The sequence below is a fragment of the Papio anubis genome, chromosome 8, assembly GCF_008728515.1.
Source record: "Papio anubis isolate 15944 chromosome 8, Panubis1.0, whole genome shotgun sequence".
NCBI classification, from domain to species: domain Eukaryota; kingdom Metazoa; phylum Chordata; class Mammalia; order Primates; family Cercopithecidae; genus Papio; species Papio anubis.
In genome coordinates this window covers 27184781-27212727 of record NC_044983.1, presented here as the reverse complement: position 1 = coordinate 27212727, position 27947 = coordinate 27184781, and the positions used below count along the sequence as shown (strand labels likewise).

The window sequence follows — 27947 nt, the reverse complement described above, 5'->3', positions numbered from 1 at the left end:
TAAAGAAAGAAAAGGCATCCAGATTGGAAAGGAAAAAGTAGAACTACTTCTACTTGCAGATACATAATTTTGCATGTAAAAAATCCAAAGGAATACACAAACAAAACACACACACCCCTATTAGAACTAACGAATGAGTTCAGCGTGGTTGCAGAATATAAGATCAATATACAAAATAAACCTTATTTCTATCCATTAACAATAAACAATCCAAAAATAAAATTCAGAAAACAGTTCTACTTACAATAGCATCAAAAAGAATAAAATACATGGGACAAGTGGATATCCACATTAATAGAATGTTCACATCCCTTCCTCACATCATATATAAAAAGTAACTCAAAGTGGATCAAAGATGTAAACATAAGAGCTAAAAGTATAAAACTCTTAGAAGAAAACACAAATGCAAATCTGCATGATTTGGGAATAGGCAATGTTTTCTTAGCTATGATACTAAAAGCAAAAACAAAACAACAAAACAATATATACTTCATCAAAACTAAAAACTTGTGTGCTTTAAAGAACACTATCAAGAATGTGAAAAGACAACCCAGCCTCCACCTGCTGGATTCTCCTTCCTCAGCCTACCAAACAGCTGGGATTACAGACATGCGCCACCACACCCAGCTAATTTTCGTATTTTTAGTAGAGACGGGTTTCATCATGTTGGCCAAGAATGTGAAAAGACAACCCAAAAACATGGGAGAAAATATGTGCAAACACCATATCTGCTAAGGGATACATCTGATAAGCGACTTGCCAGATATAAGTTCACGTATATGTGTGTGTATACGTGAACTTAAATAAAGAATTCAACTTATACATGAACTTATATATGAACTTAAAGAACTCAATTTATATATGAACTTATATAAAGAACTCAACACTTCAATATATTTTATAATATATAATTATATATATATATATAATTGAACTCTTAACACTTCAATATAAAAGAACTCTTAACACTTCAATATAAAAAGTATAAAAAGATGAATAATCCAATTTTTTTTTTTTTTTTTTTTTAGAGACAGAGTCTTGCTCTGTCACCCAGGCTGGGGTGCAGTGGCACGATCTCAGCTCACTGCAATCTTTGCCTCCCGGGTTCATGCCATTCTCCTGCCTTAGCCTTCCGAGTAGCTGGGACTACAGGCGTGTGCCACCACGCCCGGTTAATGTTTTGTATTTTTTTTTTTAGTAGAGACGGGGTTTCACCGTGTTAGCCAGGATGATCTCGATCTCCTGACCTAGTGATCCACCCGCCTTGGCCTCCCGAAGTGCTGGGATTACAGGCGTGAGCCACCGCACCCAGCCAAATAACCCAATTTTTAAAATGGACAAAGGATTTGGCTAGACATTTTTCCAAAAAACATACCTAAATGACCAAGATGCATGTGAAAAGTGCATTACTCACTAAATCAAAACTACAGCAAATCAAAACTACAATGAGAGACATACCACTTCATATCCACTAGGATAGCTATCATAAAGTGTTGGTGAGTATGTGAAGAAATTGGAAATGTCATACATTGGTGGTGGTTTTATAAAACGGAAAAGAGTTTTGGCAGTTCTTCAAAACATTAAACACAGAATTACCATGTGACCCAGCAGTTCTATTCCTAGGCACATTTCCCAGAGAATCTGTCCACTCGAAAACTTATCTACAAATGTTCATAGCAGCATTATTACTGACAATAGCCAATGAAACAATCCACATGTCCACCAACTGATGAATAAATAAAATACAGTATATGCATATAACGATATATTATTCAGTTATGGAAAGGAATGAACTACTGATGCATGCTATAACATGTGTGCATCTTAAAAACATTATGCTAAGTAAAAGGAAGACCAACACAAAAGTTTATGTAGTGTATGATTCAATCTTATGAAATGTCGGGAAGTTTGTCTGTAGCTGTATCTACAGAGACAGAAAGTAAATTAGTGCATACCAGGGCTTGGAGGACTGGGGGATTAGGAATTACTGCTGATGGGTATGGATTTCTATGTTAGACTGTATCTATGCAAGAATTCCCACCATTTTCCTGTTTTGATCCAGAATTCTTATTTGACTTGGTCTGTGTTTTAAGGTTCTAGCTACTGCTTCACTAGTTTTTCTTCTATTTTTGTTTTATTGTCTTTGCTGGGTTTTGATGGACAGAAGTGGACCACTGATATCCCTCAATCTTCTAAAGTTTGCTGATTTAATGGGCAAAAATCCCCCCGATCTCTTGCAATTAAATTGTTCTTATTTAATATTCTAAGATGATGCTTTACATCTTTTCATGTTTATTGGCCATTTATATTTTGTCTTGCGTAAGTTACACACTGCTACTCTTTACAAATTTTTTATTAGGTTACTTGTCGTTTTTCACAATAACCTGTAAGAGCTCTTTTGAGATACCATCATAGATACCAATCTTTTGCTCTATAATGCTACAAATATCTGTCAATGTGAATCTTTACAGTATCTTTTACTGGATATATGCTTAAAATTTTTATGCAGTTAAACCCATACAATTTTATTTTTTGGGTCTTATGTGTTGCTTAGGAAAGCCTTTCCTATCCCAAAATAATAAAAATATTCATTATTTTCTTTTAACAGTAGTGTAGAATCTTTTCTCCAGCTTTAAAAAGTATATTCGTTTAGTTCTTTATTCTGTATGAAAACTGATTTTTGCTTCCAGTATAATATTGGCATCTATATTTATTTTTTCATTTTCAAACAATCAATGGAAAAACATTATTTCCTTACAGATTTTAAGGGCTTCCTTTATTTAAGCTAAATTTGCTCATCTCCAAGGATCTATTAATGAACTCTATCCTGTACAACTGATATATTTATCTGACAATAAAATGACTCTGTTTTACTTACTCTAACTTTATGTAGCGTATTTTAATATCTGGTAGGGCAAATGTGGCCAACTCTTCCCCCCACAACCCCCCCCCCACCTTTTTTTCTTTTTTTGTGATGGAGTCTGACTCTGTCGCCCAGGCTGGAGTGCAGTAGTGCAATCTTGGCTAACTGCAGCCTCCACCTCCTGGATTCAAATGATTCTCCTTCCTCAGTCTCCCGAATAACTGGGATTATAGGCATGCACCACCACACCTGGCTAACTTTTGTACTTTTAGTAGAGACAGGTTTCATCATGTTGGCCAGGCTAGTCCTGAATCCTGACCTCAAGTAATCCATTCACCTTGGTCTCCCAAAGTACTGGGATTTCAGGTGTGAGCCACTATGCCTGGCCTTCCCCTGTTCTTTTTAAACAATCTCTTAGTTATTCTTATGTAGTTTTTTCTTAAAGATAAACTTTAGATTCATGTTGACAAAAACAACAAAATCCTGTTACGATTCTCATTGGTATCAGAGAGCACAATGAACAAACTGGTAACCCTGGGGTTGAATTCGGCCAGTAGAGATTATTGTTGAGTCTGTGACATAATATTTGTTTTTAAAATTGGTGCTGGAATTTTTTTTTAATACAGAACTTATACATGGAGTACAAAATCCAAAAGGAACAAAAATAAGTCATCTTCCATCCATACCTTACAACCTATCCCCTTCTTCATTCCACTGGAGACATACAGAGCTGCTTTATTCTTTTATGGGCAAATAGTACTCCACAGTATAGATGTACTATAATTTACCTAGCTAGCCTCTACTAGTGGACATGTAGGTTATTTATAGCATTTTGTTATCATACGATATGCTGCAATAAATATTCTTCTACTGTCATCATTCTAGACATAAGCCAATATTTCTATAGGATAAATTCCTAAATTACACAGTCAAAACTTTAAAAAATCCTACTCATACAAAAGTATGTATATCTTAAAGAATAATACATCATCAAATTGAAATCTTATCTAAATCTTTATCAAAATATACCTTATTTAATTTGTTACATAAGTAGTGTCTATTTTGTGTGGAATAAAGGCAAAAAATAGTTTAAAATAGTTACTTAATTGCTAACTATTAATAGTTGAAATTTATGTATCTAGAAGATGGTATACTATGTTCTTTCCGAAAATACTGATAATACTCTTATATACCGACATGGAACAATTTCCAAGTTAAAAAAAACCTAGGTGTTGATTTGGCACAAAAGGACAATGGACATACTTATTTGCTAATAAATGAATAAAATTTCTGAAGAAACTGTTAACATTAGTCTCATCCGGGAAGGGGATATGGCTGAGGAACAGAGGAGAAAGGAGATTTAGTATTGCATACTCTTCTTTTTTTTTTTTTTTTTTGAGACGTAGTCTCCCACTGTTGCCTGGGCTGGAGTGCAACGGCAGGATCTCGGCTCGCTGCAACCTCCACCTCCCAGGTTCATGCGGTTCTTCTGCCTCAGTCTCCTGAGTAGCTGGGATTACAGGCACATAACACTATACCCAGCTAATTTTTTGCATTTTTAGTAGAGATGGGGTTTCACTATGTTGACCAGACTGGTCTTGAACTCCTGACCTCGTGATCCCCCCTCCCTTGGATTCCCAGAGTGTTGGGATTACAGGAGTAAGCCACCTCACCCAGCCAGCATTGTATACTCTTCTAAGGGTACTTCTGAAGTTTGAACCACATGAGTATATTTTGTAATATAAAAAGTAAATTTATTGTTCAAAAGTTCATTATCAAGTGGCCCAAAGCTATAAAAATTATGGTTAACATATTTAGTCTCAAGAAACTTAGCTTTAGGAAAGTCTAACTGGAGAGACATGAATGAAAAATGATTGCCTGCTGAAAATTAAGCAATTATAATGGTTAACGATAATAACAGAAAAACTTCTATGGCATTTACTATATGCCATTTGAAACTTTACCAAAACTAACTCATTTAATCCACTCAAGAATCCGTTTAGGTAGGTACTGTTGTTATTCTTTCTATTTTCTAGAAGAGGAGAAACTGAGGCTTAAGTAATTTGGCCAAAGTTACATAATAAGTAAGGGATGGAAATCAGATTTTTGAAGCCAGGCAGTCCATCAACAAAGTGCCCTTGACCATGGCAGTACATTTTCTCTGTATACCAAATTGCTATGTAAAGAACAGTGGCTGTGTGGCAAAACAAACAGCAATTAACTGCATGACTATTGGCAAATGAGTCAATCCCCTTAAGCCTGGGTTTTCTCATTTGTAACTGAGGAAGTTAACACCTGCTTCTCAAGTATATAAAACAGTTAGCATGACATCTAACACCTGATAAGTGTTAAACAAGTTATAGCTAAAAATAAAACCCCCCCCAAAAAAAAGAGGGTTAGCTAAGAGGGTGCAGGCTAGTAAAAAGCAGAACCACTGGCCATCTATAAGTCACTTGGACGGCTAGATACTGATGGGGATTCAGCTTAATGATAAAGCTGAAGACTAAAAACAATGTGGCTAAACAATGGCTTAAGAGATTTCTTATTATTATTTCTTATGCATGATAGTAATTATTTTAACACACAGCACTCAAGCATTTCAAAGACTCTTTTTTATCTCCTAGAAAAATCAAGACGGCCGGGCGCGGTGGCTCAAGCCTGTAATCCCAGCACTTTGGGAGGCCGAGACGGGCAGATCACGAGGTCAGGAGATCGACACCATCCTGGCTAACACAGTGAAACCCCGTCTCTACTAAAAATACAAAAAAAAAACTAGCCGGGCGAGGTGGCGGGCGCCTGTAGTCCCAGCTACTCGGGAGGCTGAGGCAGGAGAATGGCGTAAACCCGGGAGGCGGAGCTTGCAGTGAGCTGAGATCCGGCCACTGCACTCCAGCCTGGGCGACAGAGCGAGACTCCGTCTCAAAAAAAAAAAAAAAAAGAAAAAGAAAAATCAAGACAAACTGGTAATAAAATGTCCTGCAAAAACTGTTCAGCAATGGAAGGGCTTGGAAGCAAAAGACAGTATGTTTAAAACTGTCAAGGGAGTAAAAAGCACTTTTAAGAAAATAGCATATTCTAGTTCTTAAAATGACTCAGAACATTCAATGAAAAAGATCACATTAAGAAAGTTTCTAAGAATCCTGGACTACATTTCTCATCAAGAACAATGATGAGCTTGGGGCAATATTAGGACTTGTACTTTAAAATCAACATGTTCAAAAGCAAGATGGTGTTCATGGATCTGTTTGGGAGATCTAGTGACAGGCCACTCAATATTTTTAAAACTACTATAGGGAGCAAAATCTCATAGCATAGCAAGTAAAAACTATGTTCTTTACTCAGGCATCACAAGGATATAAGGGAAGGGCCACTGCTTATTCAAAGCTAATTTAATTTGGTTTGTGGTTAGTAAATCTGTTATTTTAGGCAACTGGCAAGAGAAAAATATTCCTGCCATGAGTAAAATCATGTAGAAAAGTGCTGGCAATCTTTCAAATATTAAGGACCCAATAATCTCTACTGTTCTATATTCTATTCTGCTGACTTGAGTACAGGGCACAAGCCCTAAGATCCAGTTAGTAAATTATGACCAGTGTAAGATATTCACTATAAAAAAAAAAAGGCACATTTGCAAAGACATTTAAGAAAGAAATAATACCAATTCTACACAAATGCTTCTGGAAAATACAAGAGAAAGGACCACTTCCCAACTTATCTCATGAGGCCAATGTTATTATGATAACAAAACTATATAAGGACATTGTAAGACCAGAAAGTGGCTGGGCACAGTGGCTCACGCCTGTAATCCCAGCACTTTGGGAGGCCGAGGTGGGCAGATCACTTGCGGTCAGGAACTCAAGACCAGCCTGGCCAACATGTTGAATCCCTGCCTCTACTAAAAATACAAAAATTAGCCAGGCGTGGTTGCAGACACCTATAATCCCAACCACTCCAGAGGCTGAGACAGGAGAACTGCTTGAACCCGGGGCAGAAGTTGCAGTGAGCCGAGATTGCGCCACTCCACTCCAGCCTGGGAGACAGAGTAAGACATCGTCTCAAAAAAAAAAAAAAAAAAAAAAAAAAGAATAGAAAGAACATAGGAAGTAAAACATAAACCCAGAATAATGTCCCTCATGAACACAGATGTGACAATTCTTAATATCACCAAATTAAATGAAATAATATAAAATGGATAATATAACTGAATGGGGCTTTTCCCAGAATATAAGTCGATGTGATTTACCATATTAACAAGACTAAGCAAGAAAAACCATATGGTCATCTCAAAAGATGCAGGAAAAGCATTTGATAAAATACAACATCCATCATGGTAAGAACTATTAAAAATTATAAATAGAACTTTCCTTGAAAGGAATCTTGGTAAAGGGCAACTATGAAAAACTTACAGCTAAGACCATACTTAACAGTGAAAGACTGAATGTTTTCTCCCTAAGATTGGGAACAAGGTAAGGATGTCTGCTTTTGTCACTCTATTCAAGATTGACCTGTAAGTCCTAGTTCAATAAAGGGCAAAAAGAACAAAGAAAGAAGAAAGACATATTGAAAAGGAAGAAGTAAAATTATCTCTATTCACAGATAACATGATTGTATAGAAAATCCTAAACAAAAAAAATCTTTTAAAGCTACTCGAACAAATAAATGAGTTAAGCAAGTTCACGGGTCAATATAATAAAAACAATTGATCTATGATACAGGAAACAAGGAAGTGGGCACCGAAATTAAAAATAATACCAATATAATAGCAACAAAAATATAAAATATTTAGAGAGGAATTTAATGTGTACAAGATGTGTACACTGAAAACCACTAAAATGGTTGAGAGAAAATAAAAAAGACCTAAACAAGTGATGAAGTATCAAACTGTGTTCATAGATTGAGACTTGATATGATTAAGATGAAATTCCTAATGTCAGATTGAGCTATATATTCAACATAATCCCAATCTCACTACAGATGTGCTTTTTGTAGAAACTGAAAGCTAGTTTTAAAATGTATATAAAAATACAAAAGACCTATAAAGTCAATAGTGATCTTGAAAAGGAAAAACAACATTGGGAGAATTACACTTTCTGCTTTCAAGACTTATAATAATCTACAGTTTGTATTGGTATACAAATAAAGATTGACAGAAGAGAATACAAAGCCCAGAAACAGACCTTGCATGGATGTCCAACTAAGTTTCCACAAAGATAACAAAGTAATCAAATGGGGAAAGACTAGACTTTTCAAAAAATGATGTTCCAACAACTGGATCTCCATAAGAAAATAAAAAATGCCTCAAGCCTTATCTCAATACAAAAATTAACTTTAAATGGTCCACAGACCTAATGTAAGAGCTAAAATTATAAAACTTACAAAGGAAAACATGAGGAAATCTTTGAGACTTTGTTTAAGCAAATTTTCCTTTTTTTTTTTTTTTCTTCCCTGAGACAGAGTTTCACTCTTGTTGCCGAGGCTGGAGTGCAATGGCGCAGCTCACTGTAGCCTCCGCCTCCCTGGTTCAAGCAATTCTCCTGCCTCAGCCTCCCGAGTAGCTGGGATTATAGGCAAGCACCACCACGCCTGGCTAATTTTGTATTTTTAGTAGAGACGGGGTTTCACCATGTTGGTTAGGCTGGTCTCAAACTCCCGACCTCCTGTGATTCGCCCGCCTCAGCCTCCCAAAGTGCTGGGATTATAGGCGTGAGACACGGCGCCCGGCCCTGTTTAAGCAAATTTTCTTAGAACACAAAAAGCAAGATCCCACAAAAGAAAAAAAAGGATAAACATAACTTCATAAAAATTTAAAACATTTGCTCTTTGAAAGATATTAAGAAAATGGAAACGCAAGCCTTAGACTAGAAAATATGTATATCTGTATATTTAAGGACTTGTACCCAGAATATACAAAGAGCTCTTATAATAAATAAGGCAAAATATAATAATAAATAAGGCAAAAAATAATAGACAAAAGATTTGACAGACATCTCACCCAAGAAGATACATGAATAACAAACGATCATATAAAAAGATGCTCAACATAATTAGTCATTAGAAAAATGCGAAATAAAACTAGAGTGAGATATCATTATAACTGCACTAGAATGACTAAACTCACAGAGAAGCACAAACACCAAGCACTGAAGAGAATGCAGAGCAGTAAGACCTCATTCTTTGCTGGTGGGAAGACAAAATGGTGGAGCCACACCGGAAAACAGTTTGGCAGTTTCTCAAAAAGTTAAATGTATATTTACCAACAATCCCACAATCCCACTCCTGGGTATTTACCCATAGGAAATAAAAACATAATCCAACACAAAAACTTGTACACAAAATGTTCATAGCAGCTTATTTCAAAATAGTCAGGCCCTGGAAACAACCCAAATGTCCATCTACTGACTAATGGGTAAACTAATTTTGTTATATCCATTCAATGGATTAGTATTCAGCATTCAAAAGGCATAATGACTGAAACATGTAAGAACACTCACGAATCTTAAAAGCATCATGCTAAATGAAAGAAGTTGGAGACATAAAAGGTATGTTTTTTATGATTCCACTGACATGAAATTCTAGAAAAGTCAAATCAATACTGAAGGAATACAGATGAATGGTTGCCAGGGACTGGGGGTGGGATAACAGTATTTGACTGCAAAGATGCATGAGACAACTTCTTGGAATACTGAAATACTCATATCTTGAATTTGGTAATGATTATACTACTGTATAAGTTTGGTACAACTCAGAAACCTATACTCTTAGGTAAATTTTATCTTAAAGGTGATAAAAACAAAGAAAAAAACGATTTCCCCTGCATATCTCCAAGTTTATTTTGTGAGAATCAAATGATATAGTCAAATTTAGCTGAAGTTGACACATTCTGATATTAGAAACTTTTCTTCTAAGCCAAAATAATTTGAAACACTGCTTCAAAATTTTATAGGCCTCTCAGGTATCAAGGCTCTCAGCTGTAGTTTAGTTAGTGCAAGCGTCAATTCCTTACTTAAGTAGATTTAGTAACACTAAATATAGTATTACATCTTCCCGACAAAACTATTTGCAGCACCTTGATTTAAGGTCTCACTCTGAGTAAAACTTTTTTTTTTTTTTTGAGACGGAGTCTCGCTCTGTCGCCCAGGCTGGAGTGCAGTGGCCGGATCTCAGCTCACTGCAAGCTCCGCCTCCTGGGTTCACACCATTCTCCTGCCTCAGCCTCCTGAGTAGCTGGGACTATAGGTGCCCGCCACTTCGCCCAGCTAGTTTTTTGTATTTTTTAGTAAAGACGGGGTTTCACCGTGTTAGCCAGGATGGTGTCGATCTCCTGACCTCGTGATCCGCCCGTCTCGGCCTCCCAAAGTGCTGGGATTACAGGCTTGAGCCACCGTTTAAGACTGACAGACTACAGCTGAATCTAAGGTTTTGCTATTTTATCACGCACAGATACCTTCTGACTTTCTTACTTGGGTATCACTTCCTCTTTTTGTCATTTATTCCTGTATATTTAACAATTAACATATTTAATATAACAATTTTTAAATTACATTAGGCAAGAAATATTTCACACAACAATCAAAGGAACATTGTATCTAAGTACAGGCTTTTCCCCATAATCTTAGGAAACAAGAACTGGAGAGAAACAAAAATGGTAATTACTGAATGAGGGAAAAACCACATCTGTGCCTAACCTTTATAAGTCATTATCAGGGCCTGTGGTAGGGTAGTGTTTTTAAAAATACAGTTTCTCCTTTATATACAGGTGAAAGAGATGCCATTTTATACCTGACAATGAGTCTTCCTAGTATTTACACCAAAAATGTATACTCCTATGCATTGTATCTGAGATGATCGAAGCCCTGGCAGGACAAGGAATTTCAATAACTGTACAGAACTGATTTTCAAACAACAAAAAATATCCTCCAAAATTATTTTCACTCCAGTTCCTCACTTAGCTGTCAACAAAGTGAGAAAATATGGGCATTTAGATGTAGAAAAGGCTGGTTTTTTCCTATGAGGGAAAAAAAAGTAACTTCATGTGTTATGTTTATAAGAAAATAGTTTTCCAAAAAATTAAAGAAGACAGAAGGAAATGAGATTAAAAAGTAAGAATTTTTTGAACCATGGAATAACATCTGTTCCTATTCCCCCAAGGCTGCAAAACAAAAGAAAATCCCAACATGCACTCTGCGAAAACAATTATAACATGAGTGAATGAAATACATTCAGAGAAGATTTGAAAAGAAGGTTTCTGCTAACAAAAAGAAAACTTCTAAACCTCTTCCATTTGGAGAGAGAATTACATCTTTCATGTAGAAGCCCACCCATTCTGTAGATAGGTGATAGCCTTCAAATTGGAGATCCACATAAAACTGGTAAAATCCATTAGGCAGAAATTCATAAAATCTTGTTAAATGAGCAAGATAATTATTTCTGGTTGTATTATAATAGGACAATTCCACAGTCTGTGACTTATAGTCTACCAGCATTGCTTTACTAATATAGATAGAAATTCCACTTGTTTATAGCAGCTTTATTCATAATTGCCAAACCTTGGAAGCAACCAAGATGCCATCCAGTAGGTGAATAGAGAAACTGTGGTACATCCAGACAATGGAATATTATTCAGTGCTAAAAGGACATGAGCTATTAAACCATGAAGAGACAGGGAGGAACGTGAAATGTGTATTACTATGTGAAAGAAGCCAATCTGAAGCTCCACACTGTATGACTCCAACTATATGACATTCTGGAAGGCGAAACTAGGGAAACAATAAAAAGGTTGCCAGGAGTTGAGGGGAGGAGGGGATGAACAGGCAAAAGCACAGAGAATGTTTTGGGCAGTGGAACAACTCTGTGTGATACTACAATGGTGGATACATGTCATTAAACATTTGTCCAAAAACCACAGAATGTGCAAAACCAATATAAACTATGAACTTTGGGTGACAATGACGTGTCAATGTAGGTTCACTGGCATTAACAAAGGTACCACTCTGGTGCTGGATGGTGATAGTGGGTCAGGGGGATGTATGGAAGGCAGCTGTGAACCTAAAACTACTGTAGAAAATGAAGTGGTGGTGGTTGTTGTTTTTAATATACTGAAACTTTAGTTGATTTTTAATGTCTGATCTTAAGTTCTCTGATTAGGGAACTTAATTCTTTACCTTTGTAAAAAATTTTTTGCTATAATTAAATAGAATATGCAGTGGTTTTATCCCATATTTTAAAGAGAAGTTAAAAAGGAATTGATCTGAGTACAGTTGGAACATTTGTAAAACCAGTTCAGAACTTGTCTTTACACAAATTCTTATGTTTTGGGAATGAGAATCACTAGGTACAGGTAAGATGCACATCTGATAAAATGCATTTACAACTTAAAAACAATAGAATTTGACAGCTAGAAAAGATATATAGAAGCTGCTATGGTTGAATGTTTATGTCCCTCTAAAATTCCTACTTGTTGAAATTGTTACTTTCAAGATTTTAGGAGGTGGGATCTTTGGGAGGTGATTAGGTCATGTGAGTTGAATCCTTATGAACCAGAATTAGTCCCCCAATAAAAGAGGCCCAAGAGAGACCCTTTCCCCCTGCCACTATGTGAGAACACAATGAGATGGCATGGTCTGTAAGTCAGAAAGCAGGCTCTCACCAGACACTGAATCTGGCTTGATTCTGGACTTCCCAGCCTCCAGAAATGTGAGAAATAAATTTCAGTTGCTTATAAGCCACCCAGTTCATGGTATTTCGTTAGAGCAGCCAGTTCAAATGGACCTAAGAAAGAAACTATTTAGTCAAAGTCCTTTATCTTATAAATAAGGAAAATGAGACTCTGGGTCACAAGGCTATTTTATGGCAGAAAGACCAGAACATTGAGATTCTGTTACTTCTTCATTATACTACATTTTAAGAAAATAAAATTATGGTAAATTTCTTAAAATTCAGAGGCGCTGTTTTTTTCTTCTTCTGTGTATTTATTTCTTCAGAGGAGATGCATCAAATTAGTATATTTCTTTGGCTGATAAGCGCTCATCAAGCTCTGCCCATTTACTCATTTATTCTGCATGCTTGATTTTTTTCCCCAAAGGTCATTAAAAAAACTATTTTTAAGCATTCTTAAACAGCCTAAGAAAACACTTTACCCTGAAAGTGAATAGAGAATACATGTGCTTATTACTAAAGCAAAGACTATGCTTACCAACCCACCATTGTTAGTGAGAATTTAGAATCTTGGCTGACCTCTTACAGAGGTAAAAATCCACCCTTGGTGGGAACAGCTGCGACTGTGAAAGAAGCTACAAATAACATGCTGGGAATTCAGCAGGCACTGTTATTATATCCTGTTTATACTGTCATTTTTCCTATCAGTAGGATATTATTTATACAGACCCCACCCATGAACTTCTTGTTTATCTTATTATAGAAATCCTCTGAATCTATAAAAAGAAACTTCTGTATTTGTTTCTGGAACAAGCACATGTGTTATAATTTTGCACCTCATTACACTTTTTATTTAGCATTTTCTTTTGTTATGCACCACTCATTCTCATTTTTATCTCAAGGTTGACTTATTTCACATATTAGAGTTGAACTTAAATCTTTTTAAGATAACTTGTTATAAGATTCAGGATAACTACATCCTAAACCTTAAGGTAGATTTCATTAGGTACATATTCTTTGAAGATACACTTAACTAATTTGTTTAAAGACAAAAAAATATGTATATACACTGATGAGGTACTGCAGGGAGTGAGCTCTAGGTGACCAGAAGGCTTCCATACTCAGGTTCACTCTAGCCTAAGTGGACCAATTACGAGGACAAGGCTTTATTCAGTTCTACCGCCTCACTATTCTCTAGCTGGATCTCTTCTCTGCAATGAGAAGCCTTGCCCCTGAGTTTAGCTTGATGGCTGGGCAGTCTGGGTAAAAAAATGTTAACACAATAATACACAAAAAACATAGGAGTTCAGTAAATTGACCAATAGGACAACGAACCAATATGGTTATCAATCATCCTCATTCCCCAGGCCTGATATAAACAACTGAAGTAGATAAAGGAAAAATGCAAGTTCCTTAACGGCAAAAATTCACACAGCATTTGTCGAGCAAATGAATTATTATTTTTGGAGAGGGCACACCACTGAAGAAAGTCACACTGGACAAATTTTCACATGTATAGCTTGTGTCAGCATCACCAGTTCTCCTCTTATACTATAAGGTGGCTAGATAAACATGGAATGTTCAGAGTACATGCACAATGCTAGACTCTTTGTGTAAGGAAAGGTCACTCTTGAAGAACACTGCTCTAAAATGCATAACTAAAATGAGTACTAAACCTCAGGGTGATGAACTAAGTGTAATTCATTTCAGAAAAAAAGAGAGGTCTGCAAGGACTAAATTGGTCTAGAAGTTAAAATGAGGGTAACAACTGAGATAATCTTGATAAACATAAATTCGTAAGGCTGGGATGAGGAGGTGAAAGATATCTTTGGCACAAACAAAACTTCGGAAGCATCCAACTGAGCAGAATTCTGGGAATGGCAAATAGTGAAATTCAGCTGGGGGCATACTGAATAGAGGATGGCAACAAAAGAGAAGACTGGAGTCAGATTACAAGAAATTTCATTTTTTAGACAATGGAGAATCATCAAAAGATATCTGATCAAGGGAAGAGGAACCCAAGCTTTTGGAGTAGAAATGAAGAGGAGGAAGAACAAGTTGGGGTGAGGCTGAAAGGGGGAAATAAGTTTGTAACACCACCAAATCCCATAGTTATGGCAGCAAAAGAAAGGTCCATGTGGTACAATAGATAATAAATGTGTAACTGTATTTTCAGTTCTTGCTTGCAAAAACAGAAGATGATGGTCAGGTGTGGTGGCTCATACCTGTAATCCCAGGAGATCAAGACCAGCCTGAGCAACATGGTGAAACCTCATCTCTACAGAAAGTAAAAAATAGGCTGGGCACGGTGGCTCATGTCTGTAATCACAGCACTTTGGTAGGCCAAAGTGGGTGGATCACCTGAGCTCAGGAGTTCAACACCAGCCTGGCCAATATGGTGAAACCCTACCTACACTAAAAACACAAAAAATAGCCAGGCATGGTAGTGGGCGCCTGTAATCCCAGGTACTTGGGAGGCTGAGGCAGGAGAATCACTTGAACCTAGGAGGCGGAGGTTGCAGTGAGCTGAGATCACACCATTGCACTCTAGCCTGGGCGACAGAGCAAGACTCCATCTCAAAAAAAAGAAAAAGTGAAAAATAAAAATTAGCCAGGTGTGGTGGTGCACAACTGTAGTACCAGCTACTCAGGAGGCTGATACAGGAAGATCACTGGAGCCTAGGAGGTGGATGCTGCAGTGAGCCATGATCACCGGCCACTGCACTCCAGCCTCAGGAACAGAGCAAGACCCTGTCTCAAACAAAACCAAAAACAAACAAACAAACAAACAAACAAAAACAAAAATAAAAACAGGGGATGGCATCATGATGACCATTACTGAGTGAGGTAATGTTAAACAATGCCAATCCACTGAAGTTAAAGTCAGTAAAGTTTACCAGTCTCCTAGAATAGCATTTCTCAAACTGAAATCACCTGGGCTTGTGGTTAAAATGTAAATTATGTTTCAGCACATTTAGAGCAGTATTCAGTATTTCTACAATTCTAACAAGCTCCCAGGTGATGCCAAAAACGCTGTTCCATGTACTATATTTTGAATAGCAAGATGGGAAAACATATCTTTCAGTTTCCCTTTCCAAAAAAGCAATACTATATTTAAGGCATCATGTTTAACCCATTATGGTTTATCCAATGCCTTTAGATATGTTCAAGAAATGCTTTTTAAAGGTATGTTACTATGATTTGTATTAACTAAGGTTGGATGGGTTTCAAAGCTACTATTTTAAAAGTCCTAAATGATTCAAGATTCAGGGAATTCAATACACTAAGAAATGCTTCTACCTGAAAAAAAAAATCAACATTGCAATGCTATTCTGTAACACTAAAATTTTGTCTTTTTAGTTTTAGGCTGGCAAACTGGAAGATACTATTGCTTCTAGTAATGGAGGCTGAAATGTAAGTACTGAAAGACAACATTTCATCTTTTCAAAGTCCAGATCAGTGAGTTTCACTAAAACCTGCTTGACTTGTCCTTACATTGCATTAAGCACCATAACTTGGTCCTTGAAGATAAAGGTTAACAACATATTTTAAATATCCTACAGAAAAACACCTAAATACTACAACAACTAAACTAACACACTATCCTTTGGTATAAGACTTCTACACCGAAGGATACCTTTAATTAAAGTATTTTACCATAAACAGAAGTGTCGTTTATAAAAATATATTACTAGTGTAATATATTAAACACACACACACACTATAAAAGATTGGCTGACCTTAGATACTTGGGATGAAATGTAAGACTTCTAAACTCTGGAGTTTCATTTTTAACAAAATTAATGGCCAGTAACAACCTTTTAGGTAAATTAATTCCAATATGTATCATGGTCTGGAGAACAGAAATAATATTTTTAAATCGTAAGTTATTGTTGAAGATCAGATCCAAGTATTTCATCGTAGAAGGAAGAAAACGGAGGCACAGAGGTTAAAAAGCCCAAATTCACATAGCCAGCTAGTAGAATGTTAATAAAAGGAGGGGAGAATTAATTTTTATATCTATCAATATACAAAGTATAACAACGTTGCAACTACAAAATGTACTTGAAAGACTGTCCAGTTCTTCTAATGACTAAGGCCCAGTTAATTTTTTAAGGATCTTATAAATCACTGAGATCTAAGAAAGGAAGTTCACACATTAACAAACAAAAGACATCTGCCCCCAAATTTAAGAACTTCATTAAAAAATGCAATCTGAATAGAGAATGACAAAATACACCACATACTAAGGATGGGGCTTGGGTGGGGGTGAAGAATGGGATGGGATATAAAGAACAAAGAGAAGACAATGGTAACTCTTCTCAGTAATGTTTCAAGGAATGCTTTTACATATGCAAAAGTGGTTTAAAAAACAACTTTCTTTACCCTCATGAATCATTTTTTTAACTGGTATAATCAGGGATTATATTTGGAGGACTACAAAGCTTTTAAAAATATATAGTATAGAAAGCAGTTGGATGTGCATGTGTCATACGCTCTGTTACAATCAAAAGCAAACTATAGGAACCTTTTTTAGCCACAAAATAGGGAATTTTGTGCTTATTACAAATGCTATAAAGTTTACTAGCACAAGTCAAAAAAAAATCACTAGAGAAGTTCGGTGATATTGGAGACAATGGGTTTTAAATCACAGGCATACATAATTATGCCTATGATGACAGATCTGCACTGCAATGCAGAAATGCAAGCATTATTCCAACATCTGCACCAGAAGGCAGAGACTAGACATGATTCCAGAATAAAGGGCTCTTCAGCTCTTACCTGTTACCTGTGCAACAACTGCTTGGGAAATCCTCCGATTGGCAAGAAAGGCTTTGATTTCCTCTTTTATCACACTGCTGTCCCTCCTAACAAAAACAGAAGACAAGACCAACAATGTATGTTGAAGGTAGAAATCCTCATCTTTGCTAAAAGAAAGGTGAAGCAGAGAGGTGGGGAGAACACAGAAAGGACACAAAAATAAAGGGTAAACAGACCAAACTTGTGTGAAAATATGAAATTACAATGAACCAAGAAACACCAAATATTCAAGTCCTAAAACATCACACCATCAGACAGACGCTTTAGTGAAGACCATAATAGATATAAGTCTCATACCAGAGGATGGTTAATCGCATGCTCTGTATAATTCATATTAGGAACAAGGCTGTCATATGGTATATACAAAGTTTCATTACTGGGGAATGAATGTATCTTACAGAGACAGAAATCCTAGAAAAATAAAGAGCAACAACAACAAATTCAGTTGTGAGCAGACTGTGGGCTTGCATGTTAACTACACAACTGCATGAACAATGCTCATTTAAAAACCTTTAAAATGATTAAGGCTTGCCCTTTAACTTCTTTTCCTGTATAAACAAAAAAAGTGGGAATCAGTTGAACATAAAGTTTTAGTATTAAAAAGGCATTTATTCATTTTGTATTATATATAAGAATACTTAAAACTACACAATATTCTGTGTCCTTGGGAATACATTATAGACCTCATTTTTCCTCCACTAAAATGCTTGTTCCAAATTTTTAAAGACTCCACAAATTCTCAAAAGACCAGACATCCACAAAAATGACAATGAGTGGCAAGACTTCTGTTATTTCACCAGAACAAGAATTAATAAACAAAAATTATAGTTAAACCCTTAAAACTGACCAATCTCTCTTTCAATGCTTTATCTTCAAAAGGATTACATAAATAGAGCAGTGGTTTCTGTTCAAGCTCAAAAGTAACACAGAATAGAGGTAACTTCTTATCTAACACAGGGGTCAGCAAATTACGGCCTATGGGCTAATTCTAGCCTGCCACCTATTTTTACACAACCTGTGAGCTAAGGATCATTTTCAGAGATGGACATTTGCAATTGATTTGATGACAGAAAATGCAAACGATAAACACAAACTAAGCAAAATATTATCCCTCCCCTTGCAATTTCACTCTTCTGACTAGTAGGCCTATATTTTTAAAAACTCTACCCAATTATTATTATTCTGTATTGACTTTTGTCAATAAAAATTTGTGGCTGTTTGTTTTCTGTCTTGTATGTGGCTCTACATGATATCCTTTTTTTTTTTTTAATTGAGACGGAGTCTCACTCTGTTGCCCAGGCTGCAGTGCAGTGGCACGATCTCGGCTCACTGCAACCTCCACCTCCCGGGCGCAAGCAATTCTCCTGCAGCCTTCTGAGTAGCTGGGGTTACAGGCATGCAGCACCACACCCGGCTAATTTTTGTATTTTTAGTAGAGTCAGGGTTTCACCATGTTGGTTGGCCAGGTTGGTCTTGAATTCCTAACCTCAAGTGATCTTCCTGCCTTGGCCTCCCAAAGTGCTGGTAATACAGGCGTGAGCAACCGCACCCAGCCTATGTCTCTTCATTATATCCTTAAATTTGCCTCTTGGCCACAAAGTCTAAAATTTTTACTCTTTAGTCCTTTAGAGAAGAAGTTTGCTGACCCCTGATCTGAGACAAAGGATCACAAAACCTTAATAATTGTTTTGTGAAAGAACCACAAACTCTTTTTAGGGGTTCACATTTCTCTGTAGACTATTTGGAGGAAGTTAAGTATCCTATCCAAAAACAGTGAGTTGTGATTTAACTTGGATGAGGGATTTTAGCTCCCTGATGAGTAGTTGTTACATGCTCTGTTGTAAGGACTCTGTTGTAAGACCATGCTCCCTTTGGGGAATTCTGGAAAAAAACAGAGAGGTGATAGTGGTGAGTTTCCAATCTGTAGCTCTATAGTATACTGCTGATTTATCAGTTGGAAATCCTAACCAAAAATATTCTTAAAGGAAAAAAATAATCAGCTGCCTAATGCAGTATTTAAATTTTCTCATACTGATCTAGATTCTGGTTAGATTCTTCCCAAAATGCCTGTCTATATTTGAAATATTTCTTTTTTTTTTTTTTTTTTGGAGACAGTCTTGCTCAATCGCCCAGGCTGGAGTGCAGTGGCGCAATCTCAGCTCACTGTAAGCTCCGCCTCCCGGGTTCACGCCATCCTCCTGCCTCAGCCTCCCAACTCACTGGGACTACAGGTGTCCGCCATTACGCCAGGCTAATTTTGTGTGTGTGTGTGTGTGTGTGTATTTTTAGTAGAGATGGGGTTTCACTATGTTAGCCAGGATGGTCTCGATCTTCTGACCTCATGATCCACCCATCTCAGCCTCCCAAAGTGCTGGGATTACAGGCGTGAGCCACTGCGCCCAGCCTGAAATATTTCTTTGAAAAATACGCATTCACATTTTATTTAAAAATTGTGTATACGAAAAAGAAAAAGGTACAAATAAATATATTTTAAAGTCAAACAAAATAATTGCTGACTAAAATGCAGGTAATGTAGAACAAAAGCTTTCAAATGTGCATCGATAATCAGTGTGCAAGAGAGAACTTCAGCACTATTTCAATTGGCTTATATAAACAAAACAAATCATTTGGTTTCTAATATAACTATAAAATTAATCTGAAAATTTTTAAATAAAGTATTGCATTTCTATATATAGAATGATCTTCTAGGAAAATGAAGCTGAATTTAAAAGAATATTTGTTCAGGTTAAATTTAAAAATGTACCTTTGTGGGGGAAAGAATTAAATAGGTTTTTTGACTAATTTACATTGATATTTAAATCAATTTATTTCAAATCAAATTCATTTAGACACTAAATCATACAGAAGAGATAACACTCAATTATTGAAATAGGAAATATCCAGTCTGTAAATTATTCACAGCCTTGCAGCATGATATTATTAAGGACTGCACAAGACAGAAGGAATCCCAAAAATATGTCAAACAGTAGCAATTTTCATTTTTAGATATTTGACAAGTTTCTAAGTATCAATAATGTTTAAAAACATAGAAATAGACACGGTGGGTCACGCCTGTAATCCCAGGACTCTGGGAGGCTGAGGCAGGCGGATCATTTGAGGTCAGGAGTTCAAGATCAGCCTGGCCAACATGGTGAGACCTCGTCTCTACCAAAAATATTTAACAAATAGTTAAATTTAAACAAATAGTTAAAAAAAATATTTAACAAATAGGTGTGGTGGCATGTGCCTGTAATACCAGCTACTCAGGAGGCGGAGGCAGGAGAATTGCTTGAACCCCAGAGGCAGAGGTTGTAGTGAGCCAAAAACGTACCACTGCACTCCAACCTCGGTGACAGAGCGAGACTCCATCTCAAAAAAAAAAAAAGAAAAAACTCTTTACTGCTTTACCAGAGAGCTTTTTCAAAAAGCAAAAGAAAAGACTTAAAAGATAAGGGTGTGCAAGGGCAAGACATTTAACAAAGCTGGGCCCTGGCTGTATCATCTGATAAAATAAAAGCATTGGCCAGGTACAGTGGCTCACTCCTGTAATCCCAGTTACTTGGGAGTCTGAGACATGAGAATTGCTTGAAACCAGGAGGTGGATGCTGCAGTGAGCCAAGATTGCGCCACTGGGCAACAAAGTGGGACTCCATCTAACAACAACAACAACAAAAAGCATCAATACTCCCTTCACAAGGCTTTTAAAATTTGTCTCCTAGCAATGAAATTAAATATTGTGTATATACATATGTCTGTAATACATAGAATCAAAAATTCATTGCAAAATTTTTTTTGAAATTGTAAAAATACTAAACATTGACTATTATTTTATAAAACTTCAGAAAGGTTCCCAAGAAAAGAAGAAACAAATGATCTGCTATAATCATATAAGACCGAAGTAAACATCTGTACCAGGTACTTTAAGGTGGCATTAAAAGAATTCTATACACAAGCAGTGATGTGTCATTTAGTTGGTTTCACTAGGTATTTTCAAAATACTAAACACATTCTATTTTCATTGTGTCCAATTCTCTTAAATATTTTTAAAAGTTCCATTCTAGTGGGTTAGCTTTGTTGTTCAAACTTTGACATCACCTCCTTCCCTCATTCTCTCCTCATTCAGCCTTCTTTAAGGACCTGCTACTCCTATTGTCCTCATTGTAATCTAAGAATCACCACTTTGTTAGTGTAAAAACTTCATTTACTCTAAATCTAATTATCTCATCTTCTCCCACCCCTCACTTCCTCTCTTCATCTGCAATTTTACATCCTCCTTAAAAAGAATAAATCCCCTCCTTCCTCTCTTATAAAATCTCATACTCTTCAAGATTTCTATGCCTCAAGTCTTATGGAATTAAAGTGAAGAGCAGGCTGATCTTGTCTTTCATTCCACAGCTTACTTACTTCAAGATAAGATACCCACCTGACTTGTAGCTAACCAGTTCAAGTCCATGTCATTGCCTCCTACTTCCCTTTTGAAATCATTGCCATGCTAGATTCATCTGGTGATTTCCACGCCAGGATGAAATTCTTCCTTCCCACCCTCCATTGCCATTATTTTTATAATTTGCTAAACTTTCACTGTTACTTACAGACCTTTCTTAATATCTGGATGAATTCATCAGTAATGCCTCTTTGTGGAATCCCCTTTTACTAAGACACAATTTAACTGTCATCTATTCAAAGAAGTTTTCCCTGATCTTCACAGCTAAAAAAGGTATCTTCTTGCAATGGCTAACTTTTAACATTTCAATACTACTACTCACATGCTAATATATTACATGCTGTTCTGTATTATGGTTGTTTCTAATCTTGTCTTATCTCTCCTACTATGCTGTAAAGTCCTTAGTCCTTTAGCACAAAGATTGTGCCTTATTCATTTATGGGGTTTGCATATAATAGAGCTTAATTTGTTCAAGGAATGAACAATTCTGTAGTTGGAGAAAAAAGGTTGTAAAATGGAAAGCCCGATCTAGATAATTTATAAAATAGCTTTAAATTTTTATTCTCAAATAGATTTAAGCTTACCAAATCAGAAAGGAAAAGAATTATTTATAGTAGTTCGAAATGACATTGTTTCCTTTTCTAGAACAAAGAATAATAAAGACCACCTGTTTTAAAAATGATATGCTTTAAGATCTTCCATATTTTCATAGTTAATATACACTGCACATTTTTTAGGATCTCTGAAAGGTAATCATCTATCTGAAAGACTTCCAGAGATGAAGCAACACCTGCCAAGACAGACTATTTCACACTTGGAAAAACACAATGATGTACAAATTTCTTTCACATTTGAATAAAACCTATCCCCATACATTTTTACCCATGGAGACAAAGTATAACTTTAAATTTTAAAAATTCACTCAAAAATAAAAGTTACTATATACGTATCAATAACATAGTAACTGGATGTCATGACCATTTTGTCTTATCTAAAGAACATGCACATCCTACCTATGCAAGTAAAATACTTAGCCTATAGATAACCAACTTAGAATAAAGCCTCAGTTTTATACAAAATACTAACATATCATAAAATTTAGTATATGGGTGGTTAAGAATAATGTATTTAATGTATGGCATTATTAACAAATTCTGATAAGCTTCATTTAAATTATATCATAATATGTACATAAAACACACACTAGTATCTATACACTGTATTAGCAGATGTGTATACACACATACCCCTACACATATATTTATATATTAATAGATGCATTTTTAAACATTAATATGTAAAGCAGTTATTTCTGGCTTTAAAGTCCTTCCTAAAATGTTATATTCAACAATCTGTTAAATTCATATCCTAGTTTACCTTTATTTTTTTAACCTAACTCAAAAATGAAAAAAGTGAAAGCTACTTTCTCACTGTTTCTTAATGAGTTGATAAGGTATACAATTATAACTTGATGAAGTTATACAAAAAAATCTCCATTATGGGCTGGGCACGGTGGCTCATGCCTGTAATCCCAGCACTTTGGGAGGCCGAGGTGGGAGGATCACTTGAGGCCAGGAGTTCGAGACCAGCCTGGTCAACATAGTGAAATCCCGTCTGTACTAAAAATACAAAAATTAGCTGGGGTTGGTGGTGCACATTGTAATCCCAGCTACTAGGGAGCCTGAGACATGAGAATCACTTGAACCTGGGAGGCAGAAGTTGCAGTGAGCCCAGATTGCACCACTGCACTCCAGCCTGGTTGACAGAGTGAGACTGTGTCTCAAAAAAAAAAAAACAATCTCCATTATGTATCTTGAAATTTTTAGGAGTGAAATTTGTAAAGTGAATGAATTATAAGATTTTTAAAACTACGTCTTATGTTTGAGTTGAGGAATGTGAACAAGCAAGAGGTGAAGCACACAGGTAGAAAAGGAGACAGGAAAGCATTCAGATATCCAGGCTCCCCCACCAGAGACCACCACTTCCAGCGGGCTATAATATCACCATAGCATCTAGTGATCAGCAAGGGCAGTATATTCCTAAAAGAGCACAGAATACTCAGAAAGATCCACCGCTCAAAATATTTCTCTAACATTCCACTAAATAAAAATTCACGTTGTAAGTGATTGTTTTGAAGCAGCAAATATCATGGGGGAGGGGGATGCGAAGCCCATTAAGGCAATTCATACTTTGTCTTATGTTAATTAACCACCTTTCCTAAAATCTTATTAAAATCTACAGACATGAAAAATTTATTTGGAGAGGCAATGTACACTAGTGATATATTGATAATAAAGACATAATTTAGGCTCTGCCACTTAATATTGAAGTTCTCTTGAGCAAAGTATTTAATTTTTGTGAATCTCAGTTTCTCTGATCAACCTCACATCATGATTTTAATAAGTGACAATGTCATCCAATAAACTTTCCCACTGATCCAAGGATTGTTATTATCTACAACCTGAGAAGCGTAAGAGACGGAAACAATGGAGGAAAGCAGGAGTGCAGCAGTGGGTGAGAGTGCAATGGCAGAGAACCAGAGAGATCTAGAAGGACCATTGAGACCCCAAGATGATCAAGAGAACCCAAAGGAGCAGTTCTAATAAAGAAGCAGAGAAATGGAAAAAGATCAAGTGTCCTGATTAAGCGACAACTGGTAGTACATAAATACTGATAACAAAGTATAAACCTGTATATATTTCACAGTGAAACTGGAATGGGTGTAATTACAGGATTTAACTACAAATCCCAGTCATTGCTAAATAGGTTTTCGTTTAGTTTGAGCATATATTTGAATTAAAACATCATGCCAACCTATGAGTTAAAAGTCAAGTTTTTAGACCTTTATTTTTCCAAACAATCTTCTAGAGACTTTTACTAATGAGCTCTCCCATACTTCTTGTTAGTCTTATACACGTTTAAGAATTAACTGTTATGTCAAAAGCTTATCAAAACTGATGAACAGCAACACCACCGAAAAAACCAGGTTGGCATCCTTTTTAAATTTTTGATATCCTCTCTACTCAGAATAATTAAAAGCTAATCTTGTTATGTTTCAATGAGTGAAGTAACTTTTATTTGCCCAAATGGTTCTCCCTCTTAATCTTAACAACGTTAAATTCAAAAGCAACACCTGAACTTCGGTCACTTACTTTAACACATGAAGAAGAATTCAAACTCAAACTGATCTCTTTTATTTTTAACTTTTAAAAAAATTAGCTGAGCATGGTGGCACATGCCTGCAGTCCCAGCTACTCGGGAGGCTAAAGCAAGAGAATCACTTCAGCCCAGGAGGCAGAGGTTGCAATGAGCCGAGATCACACCACTGCACTTCAGCCTGGGTGACAGAGCAAGACTCCCTCTCAAAAAAACAAAACAAAACAAAACAATGACTTGTAACTATAACTGCTGTATCATATTATTCATTACAGGTATTAATATTATACTTTATTTATACTGTATCTGAAATCCAGATAAAATAGTTGATTTAGCACAGAATTTCATATAATAAAGATCTACCTAAAAATAAATTCAGGACAGTTTGAAGGATATTTCAACATTGTGGTACTATTGGACAGATCTTCCAAGTGGCAATATTATGTGTCACTACTATTCAATCTTGAAGTTTAAAAATCTTTAGGAAGAATTATAATGATACTTACAGGTACTATTTTTATTTCTGACAAATTCCTGCTACAGTTTCTTTCATTATCTACTGTAGCTAATTTATTTGCAGGCTCTTTCCCTTCTATGGTAGTGGAAATCTACTGAAAACAATACCTTTATCATCTCTATTCCTAGAGAAGTTTTTACAAAACTCCTCAATTCCAACAAAAGTAAATAAACTAGTATGAACTCAAAGTATCCCAAAACCTGTATTGTTTCCTAATATATTATTCTTATTACATTGTCTTACCTGTCAGTAATTTTCATCAGACTGAAGACACGCCTTGCCTTTTCTACTCTTTACTAGTCCCTTAATTTTAAATAAAGTTCCTGTATTTTAAAAACAAATGCTATTCTTTACCATTTAGGTCAAGGTTACCCATTCATTAAACATATTAGGCCCTTACCATGTGCCAGGGAAAGTTCCAGATCCTGGAGGCACAATAATGGAAAACACATGGTGTTACCCTCAAAGCGTCCCAGTGTGAAGCCTTTCCTAATTATCTCTGTTGAAAGTAGATTTCTTGTGGGCCGGGCTCGGTGGCTCATGCCTGTAATCCCAGCACTTTGGGAGGCTGAGGCAGATGGATCACCTGAGATCAGGGGTTCAAGACCAGCCTGATCAACATGGAGAAACCCTGTCTCTACTAAAAATACAAAAGAGCTGGGCGTGGTGGTGCATGCCTGTAATCCCAGCTACTCGGGAGGCTGAGACAGGAGAATTGCTTGAACCTGGGAGGCGGAGACTGAGGTGAGCTGAGATGGCGCCATTGCACTCCAGCCTGGGCATACAGAGCAAGACTCCATCTCAAAAAAAAAAGTAGATTTCTTTTCTCAGTGTTTAAAACTCTAAGAGTTCTTACATTTATAAGACAATGTGTGTATATGTGTGTGTGAGTGTGTGTGTCATCTATTGCTAAAATTAGAACCTATATAATAGGTACCCCAAATTATTTTCTTGATTAGAATGTTGGAGAGAAAAATTAAGAGTGTATGTATTCTGTATCAAGATAAAATTATCCCTCAGAAAAACTACTTACTACAGATTTCAAGATTAGAATGTGTCTGTTAGTCAGAAATAAGCTAGTAGAGTCATAGAGAAGATTAGTGTTTGATAAAGAGAATGGAAAAGACTTATCAAGCAGCAAAGAGAAAGGGCTGAAGTAAAGAAGAGAAAATTTAAATTAAAAACATAAAGCTTGAACTTCCTTTCATCTCCAAAGGTGGGAGAAGGAAGTTACAGTTCTTATAGCTAAGTAGCTGAAATGCAGCATACTACTTAAAAACAATCTAAGAATACAGATGTTTCTAGGGACTCTGAATAAGCAAAGTCACTAACCTCATTAATTCTTCCACTTTATCATCTACATCTAGGTCCTCTTCTGAGGCTTCAAAACTGTATGACCTCTGACCCATGCTGTTTGCATGGTAGCGAGTTGGTGACATCTTTCCATTGGATGTAGATAATCGCTCATTATTCTCCCTCCCATTTTGATTGGTAGTGCAAGGCTGCGGGGAAGTATCATAACTGTTGCTAGGTGATGGGGACATTCCCGAATGCTGCGTCTGTGTGGAAGCTGTAGCTGTAGAGGAAGATGCTGGGACATTGTTGGTACTATTCCCATATGAACTTCCTCCGTAGCTGGACCTTCTTCCAAACTTGTCACTATGCTCTTGATCAAGACGGTCCAAAGTTTCCAAGGCATGGAGAATTTCATGTTTAGTCATTCCAGTACGCCGAAGTCGCTGAAGCAGATCTATCTGCTCTATGGTAAATCTGGGTTCATCTGTATAATGAGACATGGTTTCCAGCAAACTAAAAAAAAAAAAGAAAAAGATAAAAAGAAGTCTCTTTATTGACAGTATCTACCAAAGCACATATCATTAGAGAATGTTCAGAAGATGCAGTATTTATACACAAGCTTCTTTATTGAAAATGAAAGCATGTCCCATGCTAGAATGATTGTGCCATGGCAAATGGATTGGTACAGACACTAAATGTGTTAGTAGGTGAACATAGGTGTAACATAAAACCTAATTTCATATGGCATACAATTTACATTTTCCTCAATTTTGGAAAATATCAGAACCAAAATTTTAGTTATGTAAATAATACCAAAACAACAGATTAGGTACATGGAATGCATTAAACCCAGGCTATGTGATAACTCAGAAGTGTTTTGCCCATCTCAAGTGTATTACTCTACATTAGAGTATTAATGGAAAATTGCTGAAAAAATAGTTTGTATTATATTATTTACCAACTATTAGCTACACAGACCTAGGAATTCTCTACAACCTCATTTAGTGTAAACAAATGATTTGCTAAGCTAAGTCCAAGCAAATGCTAATAACCAGCAAAAATATTTAAGTGGAAAAGAGAGGTACATTAAAAAAAAAAAAAAAAAAAAGCACCATTTCATTCACTACTTAGCAATTTCCTAAGTTTTTCATCTCTGGTAATGCATTCTCTCTTAATAGCTACCCTGAGAAAGATAT

The 27947-nt window shown here is 36.2% G+C and overlaps 1 protein-coding gene across 29 annotated transcripts in view; it reads right to left on the bottom strand.

Annotated features, from left to right (window-relative positions):
- The window catches only part of HMBOX1 (homeobox containing 1), a 175349-nt gene that overhangs the window by 69308 nt on the left and 78094 nt on the right, over positions 1–27947 (bottom strand). For all 29 annotated transcript variants that reach the window (XM_031669939.1, XM_031669940.1, XM_021942830.2 and 26 more), the window contains exons 3-4: positions 26788–27264; positions 17300–17385 (exon numbers count right to left, since the gene is read on the bottom strand). In XM_031669939.1, the coding sequence (XP_031525799.1) occupies positions 17300–17385; positions 26788–27264 (563 nt within the window). The remainder of the gene's footprint in view (positions 1–17299; positions 17386–26787; positions 27265–27947) is intronic.